The sequence below is a fragment of the Puma concolor genome, chromosome B4 (genome assembly GCF_028749965.1).
Source record: "Puma concolor isolate L17-30 chromosome B4, mPumCon1.1.hap2, whole genome shotgun sequence".
Taxonomy (NCBI): Eukaryota; Metazoa; Chordata; class Mammalia; order Carnivora; family Felidae; genus Puma; species Puma concolor.
Genome location: NC_141673.1, coordinates 58,723,646 through 58,744,182, shown reverse-complemented (window position 1 = coordinate 58,744,182; position 20,537 = coordinate 58,723,646). Strand labels below are relative to the sequence as shown.

The 20,537-nt window shown below is 46.3% G+C and overlaps 1 protein-coding gene across 2 annotated transcripts in view; it reads left to right on the top strand.

Annotated features, from left to right (window-relative positions):
• Nucleotides 1-2,766: 2,766 nt before the first annotated feature.
• The window catches only part of KIF5A (kinesin family member 5A), a 31,758-nt gene continuing 13,987 nt past the window's right edge, over nt 2,767-20,537 (top strand). Inside the window, exons 1-12 of one of the 2 annotated variants that reach the window (XM_086712976.1) lie at nt 2,767-3,140; nt 15,993-16,080; nt 16,174-16,247; nt 16,658-16,762; nt 17,008-17,056; nt 17,484-17,539; nt 17,783-17,870; nt 18,151-18,275; nt 18,751-18,855; nt 19,040-19,188; nt 19,294-19,442; nt 19,768-19,943. In XM_086712976.1, coding sequence (XP_086569102.1) covers nt 3,012-3,140; nt 15,993-16,080; nt 16,174-16,247; nt 16,658-16,762; nt 17,008-17,056; nt 17,484-17,539; nt 17,783-17,870; nt 18,151-18,275; nt 18,751-18,855; nt 19,040-19,188; nt 19,294-19,442; nt 19,768-19,943 — 1,293 coding nt within the window. In that variant the 5' untranslated portion in view covers nt 2,767-3,011. The remainder of the gene's footprint in view (nt 3,141-15,992; nt 16,081-16,173; nt 16,248-16,657; nt 16,763-17,007; nt 17,057-17,483; nt 17,540-17,782; nt 17,871-18,150; nt 18,276-18,750; nt 18,856-19,039; nt 19,189-19,293; nt 19,443-19,767; nt 19,944-20,537) is intronic. The other variant, XM_086712978.1, reaches the window with a different exon arrangement.

The window sequence follows — 20,537 nt, the reverse complement described above, 5'->3', positions numbered from 1 at the left end:
ATTGGCGAAAATGCGGCCAGGGAATGAAGTAATGGCGAGGGACGCAGCCTGGGATTATGGGACATGTAGTCTTGGCCGATAGGGGCTTGGACGGAGAACGACAATAACGCGCCTTGGGAGTTATTTCACACAACTTCTTTTCTTTCATTTTTACATCAGGTCTATGATAAATGTTTTATAATTCCTGTTTTTCAGAAGAATTCGTTTGGGCTTCCAGAAATTAAATGACTAGATAAAAATCACACATCCTGTCATGCTGTGGCACAGAAAGGGCTTCAAAAACAATAATAGCAGGTAAAATTTAGTAAAGGCTTAGTCATGTTAGGAATGAAAATAATCTTCTCAAGTTAGAGATATCAGAAAAAATACAGGACGCCTAGGCAAATTTGAACTTCAGATAAATAATAGTTTTTGTAGTATAAGTATGCCCCACATCATTTTTGGGATATACTAACACACACACACACACACACACACACACACACACACACACACACACACACTCACACACACACTAATAGTTTTTAATCTGAAATTCAAATTTAACTGGGCATCCTGTTTTGTTTTTCAAATCTGGCAATCCCATCTCAAGTTCATAAATAGGTAAGTGGTAGCTGTATGTCTGAACACACTCTGCACTTTTTTTTAAAATGGTTTTTTTTTTTTTTTTTTGAGAGAAAGACACACACACACACACACACACACACACACACACACACACACACAATCTGAACCAGGATCCAGGCTCCCAGCTCAAAGCTGTCAGCATAGAGCCCAAGGCGGGGTGCCAACTTGGGAACTGGGAGATCGTGACCTGAGCCGGAGTCCAAAGCTCAACCTATTGAGGCACCCTCTGTGGGTGAGAGGCGCCCCATGAACACCCTCTGTGCTCTTAACTGCTTCACTAATAGTTTTCAGACTTCTGAATTTTCACAGTTCAGTAAAATTAAAATTAATTCTGCCATTACTGCACTAGAAAAAGAAAACACTGTTTACTATAACCATCATTTCTTAGTAGAAAAGTAGGAAGGACATACTCTCAGAATGAAAGGCCATCCTTTGAAACTTAATAAATCTAGCTTTATGTAAAACTTACTGCATCATGTGTGGATGGTTTTTTTGGGGGAGGGAGGGGCATATACCCAGTACATTTTTGTCCCTGACCCTCCATAGACAAGCTTTTTTTTTTTTTTTTTTAAGATAAGCATTTTTTGCAACTCCACTAAGGCTGCCACCCTGGAGTCCCTGGGGACCTGAGTTTGGGATGTTTTCCAGAAGGCTTCCTGAGCTTTCAGGATGCTGCAACACTTAGAAATAGTGCCAGACCAAGTGACTGGAGAGATGCTGATGTTCCTGAGTTTGGAACTCATTGTCATTCTATGCATACTCTCCTGGCTTTTTCCCCAAACCTCTACCCCTCTTCCATCCATCTATCCGGTTTCTTATGCTGGACCCTTTTTCTTTAGTTTCCTTAAGATTCAAGGTGGGTTAGAGGTATAGGCCCAACAAGGGGAAGCCCTCAGCTGAGTTCTGTGCAGTTAGTTCTTGTCTGGCCAGGCCACCATTCTCTCACTTTTGCCTCATAATGTCCAAGTGACCTTAGACAATTGCTAGGCAAAACTTCCATCCCCTCCTCCCTTCTCCCATCACCCCACTCCTCCCCTTGGCCTAGAGCCTCAACTCCTGCAGTCCAACTCTCTGTTGGCTAGCAAGGCCTGTGACGTGAAGAAAAATCAATTTGGCCAGCTTCTAGGTGGTTCTGCCCAGGGGCTGCAGCAGGAGTCTGACCTGAGGGGAGGAAGGACAAAGAATCTCTAAGGCTTTTTTTTTGTTTTGTTTTCTTTTTTCATTTTGCTAGGGAAGGGGGAGAAACAGAACAAGGCCTGAGAAAGGGGCTGGGGTGTTGGGACTCTGACCAATGGTAACTTGGACAGGAAACACATAGGTGCCAAAACCTGCCTGAAACCTAAAGGCGAAGGTCTGCCCTATAGGTTCTCAAAGCCCTTGTGGCCTTCCCCACCCTCATCATTACCCCTCCTTCATTGTTTTCTGACTCCCTTTCTCTTGCAAAAGCTTCTCCTGCCCACCTTATGCCCAGCCCCAGCCTAGGAGGCAAAAATGAGAATTTTATCTGCTTTTGAATTCTAATAGCCCAGAACCAGAGTTTGTTTTCCTTCCCACCGGGGACCTGGTGTGTATAGTGGGGAACGAGTGCACCTTTGGAGGTAGAAGGGGTTGGGACTAGCCTCTCCCCTGACACTCCTGTCTGAAAAATGAGACCTGGACACCCTCCTCCACAGGGGTATAGGCAGCTGCCCTTGAAAGTTGAGTGGGTTGGGAATCTTGTGTGAGGGGGTTGGGGATGGAGAATGAGAAGAAGGCTCTCAATATGGAGAGAGGACAGTGACAGGGGCGGGGCGGGGGTGGGGGAGGAGGATGTCCCGGAATAAAAAGGGTGCAAGCGCCGTTGACTCTCTTCCCTACCCAGGCGACAAGCCCACCTCAGCCCCCTTACCCCTTCCAGAGGGGTGGAGTCCGAGGGAGGGACAGGCAGGCCAGGGAGGTGGGGAGCTGGGATGCAGCGAGTGACTTGGGTGGGGAAGGGGTGAGGGCGAGGTTACCTAGGAGCTTCGGGGGTGGGGGAGGAGGCGAGAGGAGAGAACCGGCTCCCCTTCGGGTAGACGCCGAACGGGAGGCCCCCCGCGAAGGAAGCCCCGCCCGCCGCCGCCCCGCCCAGGCCCGCAGCGCGGCGCTGCAGCGCGAGGGGCGGAGAGGCAGAGAGCCGAGAGAGGAGGACCAGACGCCCAGGTCGCCTGCATCCCTGTGCCGCAGGAGCGAGCAAGCGCGCCCCGGCCCTGCTCCCCAGCCTTCGCCCGGGCGCCCCACCTGCTTCCTCGGTCCCAGAGACCGAGCACCTGTCCTCCGCCTCGGCTTCAGCTGAGCCCCCCTCCTCCGGAGCGCGCACAGCCCTGCTGCCCGAGAAGTGCCCCAGCCTGTCGCCGGCGACCACCATGGCGGAGACCAACAACGAATGCAGCATCAAGGTGCTCTGCCGATTTCGGCCCCTGAACCAGGCCGAGATTCTGCGGGGAGACAAGTTCATCCCAATTTTCCAAGGGGACGACAGCGTCGTTATTGGGGTGAGTGTCGCCCCGGGAGGGAATTTGGGAAGATTCTACCCCGCCCCCGCCGAGTCTTAGCCCCTGGCTGTCACTGCACCCCCTCCCCGCCGCTCAGCCTCCATCCTCCGCCGCAGCCCCTCCTCTCCCCTGCATCAGGATGACTGGGTGTGGCCTGGCCAGGCTGGTGGCCAAGTCTCCGCAGAGTGGGAGGGGGCTACTTCCTCGCAGTCGGGGGACCCAACTCCCCTTTGCTGCTCGCTGCAGCGTCCGCACCCCTCAGAGCCGGTCCCATGTTTTTCTGATGTTTTCCCTCTCCCCTAGAGAAAGCGCATCTTCCCTTTGTTATTGGCTCGGATCTCTACCCCCACCTCCCAGGAAGGGAGGGGGTAGACCAGTGGATGGGCTAGATGACAGGTGGGCAGTCCAGGGCTTCTGCGGGTGGAGGTATAAAATGAGAGTGGGCTCTAGGACCAAGCCCTCCGTCAGCCCCTGAAGTAGTTGCAGCCTAGACTGGGGCGGAGGGCACAGATCTGATGAAGGGTTTTCTGAGGAATACATTGATGCCACACCCAGTCGGGGAAGGGGGCTCTGGGGTCCTAAGGAAATGTCTGCCTTTCCCTCCCAGGTACAGTAGGAAGAGGATTTCAGACACCCCAATCCCCCCTAACAAATAAAAATAACCAAATCCTGAGGTCTTGATAGGTACTTGCTTATTCATCCTTTCTCTTGATGATCCAGTAAAAAAAGTAGCAAGTCGCTTCTACCTCATCATGACAGCCCTATCCGTGGAGGAGATCTTGTTAAGGAGGACTGATGTTTCCTGTGGGTTTGTTACTTGACGTGTATTATTTAATCCTCAAAACAACACTCTGAAGTAGGTATTAATGTTTCCATTTTACAGATGAGGAAATTGAGGCCCAAAGAAGTTGAATGACTTTCTCAAGGTCACACTGTTAACTCATGGATCTGAACCTTAATCTGTAACTCCAAAGCTCATAGATTTTCCTATCACACTGCCTCTGCAGATTTCTCTTCTGGACCTTTATCTGTGATGGCCTAAAGGGAATTCCTAGGGAATTCTTCACCCAACCCTCCTTTCCGAGGTTGGTAGGGATGTCAGGCTATGGGGTGAAAGGATCTGGGTGTCGAGTCCTGTAAGGCTTTGAGGGGTGCTGGGCCAGGAAATTGCAGCCAATTGGAGAAGGGAGGGGCACATATGAGGACTGCTGTCAAGGTCAGGAGCACTGTTTATATATCTTTGGTCCACAGTGCTTGGCACAAGGCATGCTTATTAAAGGAATTAAGGAAACATGGGGAGGGAGCATGAGCCTTTTGAATCAGTGAGAATGGGACTTTGAATAAACATGTTTTAAGAAGAGCCTGCTTGTATGTCCCGTCCCCAAGGACCCCAGTCTGTCACCATGCTGAGCTGTCACCAACTGAACTCAAATGGGTGCCTCTGCCTTGTGTGTGTGCTTACATATGTGTGTGTTCACCACATACAGAGGGCTCTTGTCTTTCTTTGCCTCAAGGGCCTTAGGCTTTACAGTCTGGTCTGTCTGGCCAGGCTAACATGATCAGCCTGGGGGCTCCTCTCCAAGTAGTCTGGACAGCAAGCATTAGCTGTGAGAGTTAGAGCTTGATGGTCCCCTGAGGTATGAAGGCTGAGAAACAGGAGGGAGGTGGTCATGGGAGAGCCCATCCACAAAAGGCTTCTACTGTGAAGCCTAGTTTCCTTGCTTTATTTTTTTCAGGTAAGTCTGAAAAACTCCTTTAGGCTCTCAGGCCATCCTGGTGTGGCGGGCATGGGGCATGGGGTGATGTTGGGAGAAGGAGTGGTGGTATTGATCTGTCCAATTTGCTAAACAGGAAAGACACGGTAGAAGGTGGAGAAGGGGGAGAGATGAAGAGAGGCCCAGGGCCCCCTGCCAATTCAGATTCTATCTTAGTTCCACAGCTGGTCCTTCCCTGTCTGTTTTGCCTGATATTTGCAGGGCTGCACCTTTGTCTCACTGTGTATATTCCGTTGCCCAAGCCCTTCCTGTCAATCTCTCTGGCCGAGATAGATGCTGCTGGGGGGCCATTTTGTCTCAGGCAGCGTCCTTGGAGCTTGCCTTTCCAAGCTGACTGTTCCTTGCTCATTTGGGAGGAGGAGGGCTATAGGAGAAGGGATTCTGAGGCGACCCTTGAGTCCCACCAAGGGGAGGAAATCCCCTACCCACTTTCCTCTTTCCTCCTCGGTCTCCCTTTGGGGCCCAGCATCTGAGGAATTAATGGAGGAAGCTGCTTCAGGAAGGTGAGGGAAGAGTGAAGGGGAGACAATAATCTCTTCAAACCCAGTCCCTGCTCCTTTCTCTAATGGCTCTCCTCTCTGCCTCTGCGGCACTGCGGCTAGCTCTGGGCTTCAGAGTCCCTGGTGTTTGTGGGCTTTTTCTGCTTGGCAAATAAGCTAGAAAGATAGCTCTTTCAGCCCTATCCCTCCCCCATTCCCCTGACTTCTCCTAGCAATCTGGGGGATGGGACTTAGCCAAAGTTAATGGCCTGAGTCATAGTAGAAGGGTGTCTGGGTCACTGTCTGTGTGCTGTGTACCTTGTTTTGCTCTCTGTGTCACTCAGAACCCAGTGTGACTTTTTCACTGGACCCATTTAAGTGTTTCTCTGCTTTGGTCTTGGTGGGCAAAGTGTCCTGGTGCCTGCTGTCTGGGCTGTTGTTGCCTCTATACCAGACACGGGAGGGATGACAGTAAGAGAAGACAATGCACTCTCCCTCCCTCCCCCTGTTGCTCTCTCCCTCATTCATTCAAGTGTCCACAATATTTCCTCCCTCTGGTCTCCTAATGGGTTAGTAGGCAGGCAAAATCCAGAACTGTCAAGTACTTCATTTAGAAAAGCAGGCAAAAATCCAGGACCATCAAGTACCTTATTTGGAAAGGCTAGGTTGGGACCTGATGGGTTATTGGATAAGAGTCAGTATTGTTTGGGGTGGCCTAGGATTCCTTTGATATCTGAAGAGGGGGAGCAGGTCTCCCTTTAGCTTTGGGGGAGTCTCATAAAGGAAAATAGAGAGGAGAGGTAATGTTCACCATGGCCAGTGTCTCTCCAGCATTACCATGGCAACAATCCCCAGGGGTGTCACCATGGAAATCAGGCCTGGTGCTCAGAAGTTCAGCCTTTACCAAGTGCTTTACTGAGGGTTGAAAAGGTTGGTCATCTTGGGACCCCTGATCTTAGGCCCTCCCATTAACTTTAGTCAGCTCACATAATGGAAAACTACTGAAAGGTGCCAGGAGACACAAATGGAGTAGGCAACAACAAGGAGGTGTGGGGTGGGGAGAACAGAGCCCTGGGCTGAGGGACTCTGAAGGTGGGCTCTCTGGAGAAGGCTGTGAGGAGTGCTTAGATTGCTGTGGGTAGGGGAGTGGATCTCAGGGGCATTCCTCAAAGGTGGAGAGTCTCCCTGAGTGTTTCTAATGAAATAAATCTTCCAGTCTCTGATGCTGTCATAGTGAGGGAGGGTTCCTGAGAGAGGATGGGTGAGAGAATCACATATTTCTGAAGATGGGGTTGAGGTTGGAAAAAAGGAGTGATGAAACATCTAGAGTCTGGAAACATTTGGAGAAATGTCCAAATGGGGAGGGGGGTGTGTGGCATGTGGCGAAGGGGAAAGAAAAGCCATGATAAGGATCTGATGCAGTGCTCAGTGTTCAGGCACTTCAGTTTTTGAAATTTTGAGAAAGAGAGGGAGAGAGAGAGAGAGAGAGAGAGAGAGAGAGAGAGAGAGAGGAAGAGAACACAAGCCAAGGAAGGGCACAAGAGAGAGGGAGACACAGAATCCAAAGCAAGCTCCAGGCTCTGAGCTGTCCAGCACAGAGCCTGACTCTGGGCTCAAACTCAAACTCACCAACTGTGAGATCATGACCTGAGCCCAAGTTGGATGCTTAACCGACTGAGCCACCCAGGCGCCCCAAGTTTTTGGATCACTATGGCACTGGGGGTCTGGATTCAGATTGCTTGGGTTTGAGACCATGCCCTACCATTTCTCAGTTGTGTGACTGTAGGCAAGCTACCTTACTTCTCTGAAACTCAGTTCCCACATCTATAAAATGGAATAATAACAGTACATATCTTTTAGGATTGCTGTGAACATTAAATGAGGTAATGCATATTGCTTAGCACAGTGACAGACACATAATAAACTCCTGATAAGAGTTAGATGTTGTTATAATTTTATACATGTTGTCTCCCCACAAGCTAGCCTTTGACACATTGGGAAGTAGTTAACATTTCCGCTTCTTACTAGTTGTTTTATCCAAACATCCAGGTCTCTAGTATCTTTTTACACTCTTACTCCATCAATATCTGTATTTACTTGACAAATATTTATGAAGAACATCCTGTGGGCCAAGGACTGGGCTTGATGTTGGGGCTTTACAGCGAATCCCTGCCTTCAAGAAACTCTTGGTCTATGTGGTGATCCAGGCTGTGGAGTGGTCTGGGCAGAAGCCTGAGAGGGGGCATCAGAAATGGCTAAAAAAGAAAGGAAGGAAGGAAGGGAGGGAGGAAGGAAGGAAGGAAGGGAAGGAGGGAGGGAGGGAGGAAGGAAGGAAGGAAGAAAGAAATGGCTTTTGCTAACTATACTCACTCCCCCAGATTCTGATAAGAAACTTCCCACAACATACTATAGTCCGACTCAAAGTAATTTTGTGTCATGAAAAGACATAAATAATGGTGATGTTTCCCACGTGAGTAGTCTAGAGGCAAAATAAGTAGAAAACCACTGGTCTAGTTATTCGCGTAAAAATAGCTGACAAACAAATTCATCTTGAGTTTAATCAATAGAAAATTTAAAACAAATCAACAATTTAACAGAAATAAAAATCTTAAGGTAAAATAATGAACTAAACTTGGAATTTAAGGGTCTAGCCAAGAGTAAGGAAGAGATAGCAGGCCTTTCCAGAAACCCTGAAATTATAATCTGTGTCTATGGCTTTCCCTGCTTATGAGTTTCCTAAGTGGACCTATTTTTAGTTCTTGGATATCTTTTAGCCTCACAGTACGGAGAACACCACCCTTTTTACTCTCTGTGGTCTCTTCCTTCTTCTTGGCCTAGGCTAAGAAAAGGGGTTCTCAGGCAATAATTGCCTTCAGCACTTGGAGAGCGCCCTCCATTTTAATGCATGCATAGCCTCCTGTAGAATCCTTTAAGTGAGAGGATGAGACAAAGGGAAGGGAGAGAAAGAGTTGGTACCCATTTTCCCAGAAGGGAAGAAGGGAGGGGCAAAGTTGGCTCCAGAGTTCTACTTAACCCCCTTTGGCTGCATTCCTGGTTTCAAGAAGCATAGATAGCCATCACTGGTGGAGAAGAGGCAACAGTCATTGGCTTGAGATAGACGTGTTTGTCTCTGTTTCTCGGCTGCTGGATGGGAGAAACACTGAGTTAGAGTACAATTCAAGAATCAATTTTCAACGCAAAAAATTTTTTAATTTAATTTAAAAAGAAAGGTATTACTGAGGGGGACAAGTATCAATGCCACTTTAAATCTGTTTAACACTGTATGATTTTCTTATATGTAATAAGGATTTTATTCTTTGTAAGGAAGTGTAATGATGAACCATTTGGATAAAAAGGATGAAAAATTCACAAAAGTCCTATGAATAATCCATAAACTCACTCAAACCTTAAAAAAAAAGAATTAAGGTAGATCTTTCTCGAATAATATTAAACATAGTCTGATTGCAACACTAACATATTTTAATTGTTGACAAAATTAAAAACAAAGAGAAACACATGCAAGAAGCTCAAAATCACTCAAAATCCCACCACCCCAAGAAAAACACTGTTAACAATTTAATGTATTTATTTCCAGTGAGTTTTTGCTGCATATATGCATATATTAATTTTAATAAAAGTGTATCATAAACTATATATTCTTTTGCAACCTAGTTTTTTCGCTAATATAATACTATGGTTACTACTTTACTATCATTAAATACTTTGCATAATTTTATTTATTTTTTTAAATGTTTAATTTTTTGCATATGTCTTAACATGCACAAGTGATAAAATTCAAATGATATAAAGAAGTATACAATGGAAAGTAAGTCTCCTTCCCACCTCTGTCTTCTAGCCACCCTGTTCCCCTTTCAAGAGACAACCAGTTTGCCTTTGATTACCAGTTTCTTATGGATCCTTCTAAAAACATACTATACATTTATAAGCAAAAGCATATATACGTGCATATACTTTAAAAATTTTTTTTTATTTACGTAATCTCACACCCAATATGGGGCTCAAACTCACAACCCTGAGATCAAAAGTCACATGCTGTACTGACTGAGCCAGCCAGGTGCCCGTGCATGTACTTTTTCTTTTTTAACAAGAATGGAAGCATAGTATACCTACTGTTCTGTACCTTACTTTTTTTTTTTTTTCCCACTTAACAACGAGTCTAGGAGTCTTCCTTATCAGCACACAAAGATACATCTCATTCTTTTTAACAACTTTATAATTTGTTGTAGGGATATGCCATAATTTACTTAACCAGGTCCTTATTGGTAGACTTTTAGGGTTATCCTATTAAGTTGCTACTGCAAACAATTAAATGACCGTGTGTGTGTGTGTGTGTGTGTGTGTGTGTGTGTGTGTGTGTATACATATTGCATATATGCAGTATGTCTATATAGGATAAATTTTTGGAAGTTGAGGTCTTAAAGTATATATATGCACTTAAAAATTTAAGAACTGGTTCTAAATTGCCTCTTACAGAGTCGGCTCCAGCTTATATATGCCTTCTCCAGTGCAATGCATTGGCCACTTTGATAGGTTAAAGTGGTATTTCATAGTCTTAATATGCATTTATCTTAATAATGAGGTTGTGTATCAACTCATTTTTTTTTTTCAACGTTTATTTATTTTTGGGACAGAGAGAGACAGAGCATGAACGGGGGAGGGGCAGAGAGAGAGGGAGACACAGAATCGGAAACAGGCTCCAGGCTCTGAGCCATCAGCCCAGAGCCCGACGCGGGGCTCGAACTCACGGACCGTGAGATCGTGACCTGGCTGAAGTCGGACGCTTAACCGACTGCGCCACCCAGGCGCCCCTCAATTCATTTTTAAGAATCACTATAATAACATCATTTTATGATGTCGTATTTTATAAGAGGTATATAATTTACATTCAGTGAGTGCACAAATCTTATGCGGTTTGATGAATTTTATAACATATTTTGACACCCATGTAACCACTACCCAGATTGAAAACTAGAGTATTTCTATCACCCCTCAAAGCTCTCTCTAGCCCCCTCCTGTCAATATCACCCCCAGGCATCTGCTATTTTGACTTCTATCACTAGCTAAGTTTTGTCCTTTCTTGAACATCATACAAAGGGAATAATACAGTATGTGCTGTTTTGTTCTTTTACTAACACATTTTTGAAATTTATTGATGTTCTATTATGACATCATTTTAAATAGCAGCAAAGGATAAAAATATGCACATGCCATAATTTAATCAACCAAGTCCCCTAAAATGTTATTCCCCTTTAGTTGTTTTCAATTTCTTGTTATTATAAACAGTGTGATAATAAACATTCTTCTTAAAAAAACTTATTCTTTTCTTTTCATTTTTTTAACATTTTATTTATTTTTGAGAGAGAAAGAGAGAGAGAGAGCGAGCACGGGGGGAGGAGCAGAGAGAGAGGGAGACACAATCCAAAGCAGGTTCCAGGCTCTGAGCTGTCAGCACAGAGACCCATGCAGGGCTGAAACCCACGAACTGTGAGATCATGATGCCAGCCAAATTTGAACACTTAACCAACTGAGCCACCCCCAGGCACCCGATGATAATAAACATTCTTGTAGCTACATATTTGCTACAAATATTTTCATAGCATGAATTCTTAGAAGTAGAACATCTGAGTCAATGGATATGCATAATTCAAGGATTTTGATTATGTATTTCTGAATTGCCCCATAAAAATTGAATGGACATACTGTCTTACCAGAAAAGGATAAAGGTACCCATTGTGTGGAAATGATACTTCCTTGAACCCTCACCTACACTGGGTATTATAATTAAGTTTGTGTTTTTCAATTTGATAAGTGAGTAACGATGTTACTGTTTTAGTTTGAAAACAGTGAACATTTGGATTGCCTGGGTAGCTCAGTCAGTTAAGCCTCTGACTTTGGCTCAGGTCATGATCTCATGGTTTGCGAGTTTGAGCCTGGGGTTGGGCTGTGTGCTGACAGCTCAGAGCCTGGACCCTGCTTCAGATTCTGTGTCTCCCTCTCTCTCTGCCCCTCCCATAGTCATGCGCATGCTCTCTCTCTCTCTCTCTCTCCCAAAAATAAATAAACATTAAAAGAAGAAGAAGAAGGGGCGCCTGGGTGGCGCAGTCGGTTAAGCGTCCGACTTCAGCCAGGTCACGATCTCGCGGTCCGTGAGTTCGAGCCCCGCGTCGGGCTCTGGGCTGATGGCTCAGAGCCTGGAGCCTGTTTCCGATTCTGTGTCTCCCTCTCTCTCTGCACCTCCCCCGTTCATGCTCTGTCTCTCTCTGTCCCAAAAATAAATAAACGTTGAAAACAAAAAGAAGAAGAAGAAGAAAATATTGAACATTTGTATATATTTTTCTGTTGTTAGTACATAGCGCTTGTCCATTTTTTCTGTGGAGTTTTATCTTTTTGTTACTGATTTATGAGAGTTCTTTATGTAGTAAGAATATTAATATCTTTGTTTGAAAAACTTAAGATTTTCTTATTTAAAAATTATGTATCTTGGGGGCACCCAGGTGGCTCATGCGGTTAAGCTAACGTCTCTTGGGATTCTCTCTCTTCTCTCTTTCTGCCCCTCTCCCGCTCATGCTTTCTCTCTTTCTTTCTCAAAACAAAGAAAATAAACTTTTAAAAGTTATGTATTTTCATTTTAGAAAGCAATGTTTACAGGGACACCTGGATGACTCAGTCAGTTAAGCGGCCGACTTTGGCTCAAGTCATGATCTCAGTTTGTGAATTCAAGCCCCACGTCAGGCTCTGTGCTGACAGCTCAGAGCCTGGAGCCTGCTTTGGATTCTGTGTCTCCCTCTCTCTCTCTGCCCCTCCCCCATTCACGCTCTGTCCTCTCCCTCTCTGTCTCAAAAATAAACATTAAAAAATTTTTTTTTGTAAAAGAATGTAATGTTTGCACCCAAAGTGAGGCTCGAACTCACGACCCTGAGATCAAGAGTTGCATGCTCTCCCAACTGAGCTGGACAGGTGCCCTTCATTTTAGGAAGGAAGTGGAAACTCCTAAAATTCCACTGTCCAAGAATAACCACTATTAACATGCTTTTCTAAGCAAGGTATACATACATACATATACATTTTTTTTTTTTACAGAAAGGGAATCATCCTTTACATACTTTTCTTTTTGCTTTTAATACTGCATACTATTTAAAAAAATTTTTTAGTTAATGTTTTGGGTTTTTTTTTTTTAATGTATTTTTGAGACAGAGAGAGACAGAGTGTGAGGGGGGAAAGCCAGAGAGAGAGGGAGACACAGAATCCGAAGCAGGCTCCAGGCTCCGAGCTGACAGCACAGGGCCTGACGCGGGGCTCGAACTCACAAACCGTGAGATCATGACCCGAGCCGAAGTCGATACTTAACTGACTGAGCCACCCAGGCGCCCCTATACTGCATACTATTTTAAAAACTACTTTCGGGGCGCCTGGGTGGCGCAGTCGGTTAAGCGTCCGACTTCAGCCAGGTCACGATCTCGCGGTCCATGAGTTCGAGCCCCGCGTCAGGCTCTGGGCTGATGGCTCAGAGCCTGGAGCCTGTTTCCTATTCTGTGTCTCCCTCTCTCTCTGCCCCTCGCCCGTTCATGCTCTGTCTCTCTCTGTCCCAAAAATAAATAAACGTTGAAAAAAAAAATTAAAAAAAAAAAAAAACTACTTTCTTGGTTAACAGTACTTTGTGTAGTCTTGTCATTACACATTTTCTCTACCATCTTCTGTAATATTTTACAAAAATTTTTGTTAGTGTTTATTTTTGAGAGAGAGAGAGAGAAGAGAGAAGAGAGATAGACCATGAGCAGGGAAAGGGCAGAGAGAGAGAGAGAGAGAGAGAGAGAGAGAGAGAGAATCCCAAGCAAGCTCCAGGCTCCGAGCTGTCAGCACAGACTAACCAATGGACCAGGTGCCCTGTAATATTTTACATTTTTAGTTTAAAAGCAATATGTTGTCACTGTAAAACATTTAAATATCACAGAAAAAATGTTGAAAGCATAAGTTCCTGTTATTCTGCTCTCCAGTGATACCCACCATTAGCAGTTCTGTATATAGTCCCTCCATGTCTTTTTTCTAAGACAGTTGTGTCCATATGCTTTTTAAAAAGTATAATCAGGGGCGCCTGGGTGGCGCAGTCGGTTAAGCGTCCGACTTCAGCCAGGTCACGATCTCGCGGTCCGTGAGTTCGAGCCCCGCGTCAGGCTCTGGGCTGATGGCTCGGAGCCTGGAGCCTGTTTCCGATTCTGTGTCTCCTTCTCTCTCTGCCCCTCCCCCGTTCATGCTCTGTCTCTCTCTGTCCCAAAAATAAATAAAAAACGTTGATAAAAAGTATAATCACATTACACATACTGTTTTTATTTTTCACTTTATCGAGCTTGGACATGTCAATATATGTAAACCAACCTCAGTCATTTTAATGGGGGTGGAATATGGAGTTACCATAGCCAACATCTTGTTGATGGATGTTTGAATTGTTTCTAGTTTTACTTTAATACAAACTGCTGCACTGAACATCCTTCTACATAAATCTTTAAGTGCTTAAGTAAGTGTTGTAAGATGAGTTCCTAGCACTGGAATCACTGATACAGAGTACAAACAGTATGAACATTTAAATATTTAACAGAATTTGGGGCACCTGGGTGGCTCAGTGGATTAAGCATCTGACTCTTGAATTTGGCTTAGGTCATGATCTTGCTCTTTGGGGGTTTGAGCCTCACGTCAGGCTCTGTGCTGATGGGGCAGAGCCTGCCTGAGATCCTCTCTCTCCCTCTCTCTCTGCCCAAGATACAAAATGAAAAATAAAAGACTTGTCTCTCTCCATAGTAACCACGGCCAATATTTTTGTATAATTCCTTCTAGAAAACAATTCTACATATAGATGGAATAGTGTGAATATTCCCAGCACCACCATATCCAGCTCTGGCCAAGTTTTATGACTTTTCCTTAATTAGTTAAGACATGTCTCCCAAACTCTGGTGACCGTAGACCTAGAGTTCTACATTTCAGTTGGATAAAGATGGGCTCTGTAGTAAAACAATTTGACAACTAAGTCATAGTCTCTATCTTTTTTTTTTAATGCTTTATTTTTGAGAGAGAGACTGAGTGCAAGTGGGGGAGGGGCAGAATCTGAAGCAGGCTCAGGGCTCTGAGCTGTCAGCACAGAGTCCAACACAAGGCTCAAACCCACAAACAGTAAGATCATGACCTGAGCCGAAGTTGGACGCTTAACTGAGCCACCCAGGTGCCCCAGTCATAGTCTCTCTCTCTCTCTCTTTTTTTCCGATTTTTATTTATTTTTGAGACAGAGAGACAGAGAGCACACGTTGGGGAGGGGCAGAGAGAGGGAGACATAGAATCTGAAGCAGGCTCCAGGCTCTGAGCTGTCAGCACAGAACCCGACGTGGGGCTCGAACTCACGAACTGCGAGATCATGACCTGAGCCGATGTCGGACGCTTTACTGACTGAATCATGCAAGTGCCTCAGTCATAGTTTCTTTAAACTGAATGGCAGGGAAACATGACAGAAATTTGTCACTTGTGGTAGAGAACAAACATTGTCTCATTTAATATTACCAGAGATCTTTAGTATGATTGGATAGTGAATACATACTTGGTTTGGCTCCCCAGGTTTAAATATTTTGTATCTTTAGCATTCTTTTTCTTTTTTTTTTTTTTTTAGAAAAAGAGAGAGAGTGTGAGCATGAGTTGGGGAGAGGGTCAGAGGACGAGAGAATCTCAAGCAGGCTCATACTCTGTATAGAGGCCAATGTGGGGCTTGATCCCATGACCATGAGATCATGACCCAAAACAAAACCAAGAGTCAGACATTCAACTGACTGAGCCACCCAGGCACCCCTGTGTCTTTAGCATTCTTATCAGCACACATGATTTGTAACATATAAACTGAATTAAGTACTTGCAAGTCAGTGAATTGCTTCATAGTTTCTCTTTACTTAAAGTTGATTCCTTAAAAGGAGACCCATGTTTCTGATTTCATATATTTCTTTCACCGAGAGAGAGAGAGAGAGAGAGAGAGAGAGAGAGAGAGAGAGAGGGCTTGCATTAGTGTTTGCACAACAGCTCAGTAGCTGTGGTATATGTATATTTTATTTACACAATAAGAAACATACTATACATATGTCCCTAACTTTCCATGTTTCACTTAACGCATCTCAAAGATCCTTCCATATCAGGACATGTGGATCTATTGAGGAAGATATTTTTAAAGCTAGAGGTAGATTTTTAGTGTTAATGAACTGTTCTTCACTCTCCACAGCCTGTGGCCCTATTGTCTTTTCCCATTTGGTTTCCCAGGGAGGGGCCTGGAGTGGTAGAGTACTAAATCGTCACATGAAAACTAAGATCCCCTCACACGAACTCATGGTATGACACTTCTCAATGACACTCAGTAGCGCATGGGCACAACTCCTGGTGTCAGTACTAACTTTTGCTCCTCTTTCTCTAGTTTCCCTCATCCCCCCAAATCATCCATGGATATGGATGGTTGAAAGACAGGTGCCTTTGCAGGCTAATGAAAGGGGGCTGCAGTATTTCTTCTCCCTCACACCCTGCCTGCTGATGTCTGCCATGTTTTATTTCCTTTCTAGGGGAAGCCATATGTCTTTGACCGGGTGTTCCCTCCAAACACGACCCAGGAGCAAGTTTATCATGCATGCGCCATGCAGATTGTTAAAGGTAATGGATATATTTTTAGAACGTATGTTTTCAGGTTCCCATTCCCTACCCCACTTCTTTCCACCAGTGCTCTTTCTCTGCCATTTCTTCCAGATGTCCTTGCTGGCTACAATGGCACCATTTTTGCTTATGGACAGACATCCTCAGGGAAAACACATACCATGGAGGTGAGGGTTCTGACTTTCATGAGAGGTGAAGAGCGGGGAGTGATAATGAGAAGCCAAGGAATCTCAGTGTGGGGCAAGATCTTGGAATCAAGCTTGCTTGATCTGGCGGACGAAGTGAGGAGCATTACTGTTGTGGAAGTTTAGTGAAATCCCTCCAGCCTGCTGCGGTTTTCTATCCTTTCCACTATTCCAGTTTTTTTCCTTTTCATCTGGAAAAGCAGCTACAATAAGAGTTAAAAGGGCTACTCGGTTCTCTCCTTGTTCCACTAAAAAGGTAGACATGGCAGTGACTGCCTCCTACCTTAAGATGGTCTTCTTATCAGCTATTACCTTTGTGTTCATCTGCATTCTTGAGTTGTCTCATTCTTTCTGAGTCCCAACCTCATTCTGGAATACGCTTCCTCCCCCAGGGAAAGCTGCATGACCCTCAGCTGATGGGAATCATTCCTCGAATTGCCCGAGACATCTTTAACCACATTTACTCCATGGATGAAAACCTTGAGTTCCACATCAAGGTGATCACAGCATGACAGTTGGGCATCCTCAGATGGGGCCTGGGAGGGGAAGATGTAGCATGAACCCACTGAGAACCTGGGAACCCCAACTTATTTTCCTGCTCTAGTCACCTCAGCTCTTCTTCTCTGCTAAGATATTCTCTTCTGCCCTTTCGCTCCTACTACCACCGTTTGAGTGAGTCACATTCACTTGAGATTCTTGTATCGGATTTAAGATAGGCCCTCTTCACTTTCTCCCTAACTAGGTTTCTTACTTTGAGATTTACCTGGACAAAATTCGTGACCTTCTGGATGGTGAGTGGTGTTTAATCCCGTTGGGTGGGTGGGGGTGTGAGGAGGGCAAAGAAAAGAAAGGTCACATTGCTCTTGGGATTGCGTGCTGTTTGGCAAGAGATGCAGAGGGCACACACACTCATACCCATGTTCCTTGCCTCCACTAACCAGAATTTCCAAAAACAAAGGGTCAGAAGATGAGCTTAGACACGCAAGGTGAGCCTGCTCACCCAGAGCATAGTAACAGCCTGAGACCAGCTGGAACCCTGAGGCTAGAATCCTGGAGGAGGAGAAACTGAGTTTTCAGTGTATGCAGGGACGTTAAGCTTCATGGGGAAGTCTTTCTCCTCTTTTGCACATAGAAGAAACCACTGTGTCAGCAGACTACAGGGTGTGGGGTTGGGGATGGAAGTGCTAACCTTGCCTACCCCGCATTGTCTTGATTCAGTGACCAAGACAAATCTATCTGTGCATGAGGACAAGAATCGGGTGCCATTTGTCAAGGTGAGAGTGGGGACAGGGGCACCTGGGTGGGTGTATTGACAGTGGGCTTGTGGGAAGAAGATAGACCAGAGACCCAGAAGTTGGAGGGCGGATAGCTCGGAGGAGTGAGATGTGCTCAGGGACCAGGGAGAGTCCGAGGGCTTGGAAGACAGTCTTGAAAGGTCACGTGGGCAGTGTGCAGGTAATTTAATTTGCAGATCAACGTTCACAGGTCGCTGTCCATTTGCCCCCCCGCCCCCGCAGGGTTGTACTGAACGCTTTGTGTCCAGCCCAGAGGAGATTTTAGATGTGATTGATGAGGGGAAATCAAATCGTCACGTGGCTGTCACCAGTGAGTGGGGATATAAGGGGCTCTCGAGTCTGGGATTCTGCTGCTTGTCTGCGTCCTCTGGGGCTGAGGGACTGGAAGTAAGCGAGGGAAGACTGTGTCCTCTGCAAGAAGAGGCTGCCCTTGTGTGTGCAAGCCAGCTGCCTGGGAGACGCTGGGGCAGGGCTAGTCCTGACCGGCTCCCTCTCTCTCTGGGTGGGCCAGCGGTCAGTGGAAGCTGGGGGCTGAGGGCTTCGGCTCCACAGGCATTAGTACAGGGACTGCTCCTCCCTTGGTCCTGCAGACATGAACGAACACAGCTCTCGGAGCCACAGCATCTTCCTCATCAACATCAAGCAGGAGAACATGGAGACCGAGCAGAAGCTCAGTGGGAAGCTGTATCTAGTGGACCTGGCAGGGAGCGAGAAGGTTGGGGGCCTGGGGGTGGGGTGGGTAGGCAGGGAGGTCGGGGGGGAGCTTTTTTTTTCAATCAAAATAACTTTTTAGTTGAGATATAATGTGCATACCACAAAGTTTACCATTTTGAAGTATACAGTTCAGTGGGTTTTAGGATATTTGGAAGGTTGTGCACCCATCGCCATTAGTTCTAGACCATTTCCATCACCTGTTAGCCGCCACTCCTTATGCTCCCTTCCCCCAACCCCTAGCAACCACTAATCTACTTTTTTTTTCTGTGCATTTGCCTTTTCTGGACATTTCGTTTAATATGTGGGTAGCTTTTGGCAAGAGAGTTTAGGGTAACAGAGGAAGGGCCTTTTCTGTTCTCTTTCCCTGCCCTGCCCCGGCCCCTCTTGGACTGAATCTCCCTACATGGAGAAGAGGCCATGAGAGCCCTCTCCCTCTGCAGTGCTTATGACATACTCATCCCTTAATTTTCTGGTAGGTCAGCAAGACCGGAGCAGAGGGAGCCGTGTTGGACGAAGCAAAAAATATCAACAAGTCACTGTCGGCCCTCGGGAATGTCATCTCCGCGCTGGCTGAGGGCACAGTGAGTGTTCCTCAGGCCCCCTTGTTCTGGAGGCTGCACCCTGTCTTCCAGCTTCTCCTCCTGCTGCCGCTGCTATCTCATCACGCCCAGTTCATGGGGTGTGCGATCCTTAGTCAGCACCACTGTCCTTTCTGATTCCCTTGTTGAGTATTGTCCTGATTCATAATCTCCCCCCTTCCCCCAGAAAAGCTACGTTCCCTATCGTGACAGCAAAATGACACGGATCCTCCAGGACTCTCTGGGAGGAAACTGCCGGACAACTATGTTCATCTGCTGCTCACCGTCCAGCTACAACGATGCGGAGACCAAGTCCACCCTGATGTTTGGGCAGCGGTCAGTGGCAGAGTCCCTCGTCCCTATGCCAGCCCCTGCTGCACTCACCCCTCAGGGTCATGGAAGCCTTTGTGGAGGTCTCATCTCCTTGTTCTCCTCACCCAGGGCAAAGACCATTAAGAACACTGCCTCGGTGAATCTGGAGTTGACTGCTGAGCAGTGGAAGAAGAAATATGAGAAGGAGAAAGAGAAGACAAAAGCTCAGAAAGAGACGATCGCAAAGCTGGAGGCTGAGCTGAGCCGGTGGCGCAGCGGTTAGAGAGGGTTCCAGTGGGCACGAGAGACTGTGGGAGGAGGAGGCTTGGAGGACCAGAGGGGCCCTGTCTGGGGTGGTGCTTAAGGACAGGCGAACCTCCCAGGAGGGTTGTGTTTCTGGAGGCGTGCAGTAGAGTGGTCATGAGGGAAGGGGAGAGGGGGCTGACCACCCTTGTCCCACCCCCCAGCAAAGGTTGAAGGTGCACTTGGCAACAGAGTTGGAGATCTGCCCGGAGGTCTTGGCGTTGAGGAGCGAGGGAGGAAGGACTCCTGGATACAGCTCTGTCTCCTCCTGTCCCTCACCTCGTTCTGCCCCTTGGCCAGGAGAGAACGTGCCTGAGACAGAGCGCCTGGCTGGGGATGACGCAGCCCTGGGAGCGGAGCTCTGTGAGGAGACCCCTGTGAATGACAACTCGTCCATCGTGGTGCGCATCGCTCCTGAGGAGAGGCAGAAATACGAGGAGGAGATCCGCCGCCTCTATAAGCAGCTCGATGACAAGGTGAGGACATCCAAGGCACAGAGGGGAGGCCAGGGGGATGAAAAGTGAGGGATTAAGGAATTAGCTTCTACTGCCTTTTAAAAAATTTTTTTATTAATTTTTTTTAATGTTTACTTTTGAGAGAAAGGGTACGGAGTGTGAGTGGGGGAGGGGCAGAGAGAGAGGGAGACACAGAATCCGAAGCAGGCTCCAGGCTCTGAGCTGTCAGCACAGAGTCTGACACGGGGCTCGAACCCACGAACCATGAGATCATGGCCTGAGCCGAAGTCGGACGCTTAACTGATTGAGCGACCCAGGTGCCCCATATATATATATTTTTATTTTAAAAGGGACAAATGCTCACTCATTACTGCAAATGTGGAAGATAGCACTGACTAACATTTAGAATTGTTGAATTGCTGTATCATATATCTGAAACTAACATAACACTGTATGTTACCCATATTATTAAAAAAATTAGGGGTGCCTGGGTGGCTCAGTCAGTTGAGCATCCAACTTGGCTCAGGTCGTGATCTCACGGTTCGTGGGTTCGAGTATCGGGCTCTGTGCTGACAGCTCAGAGCCTGGAGTCTGCTTCGGATTCTGTGTCTCCCT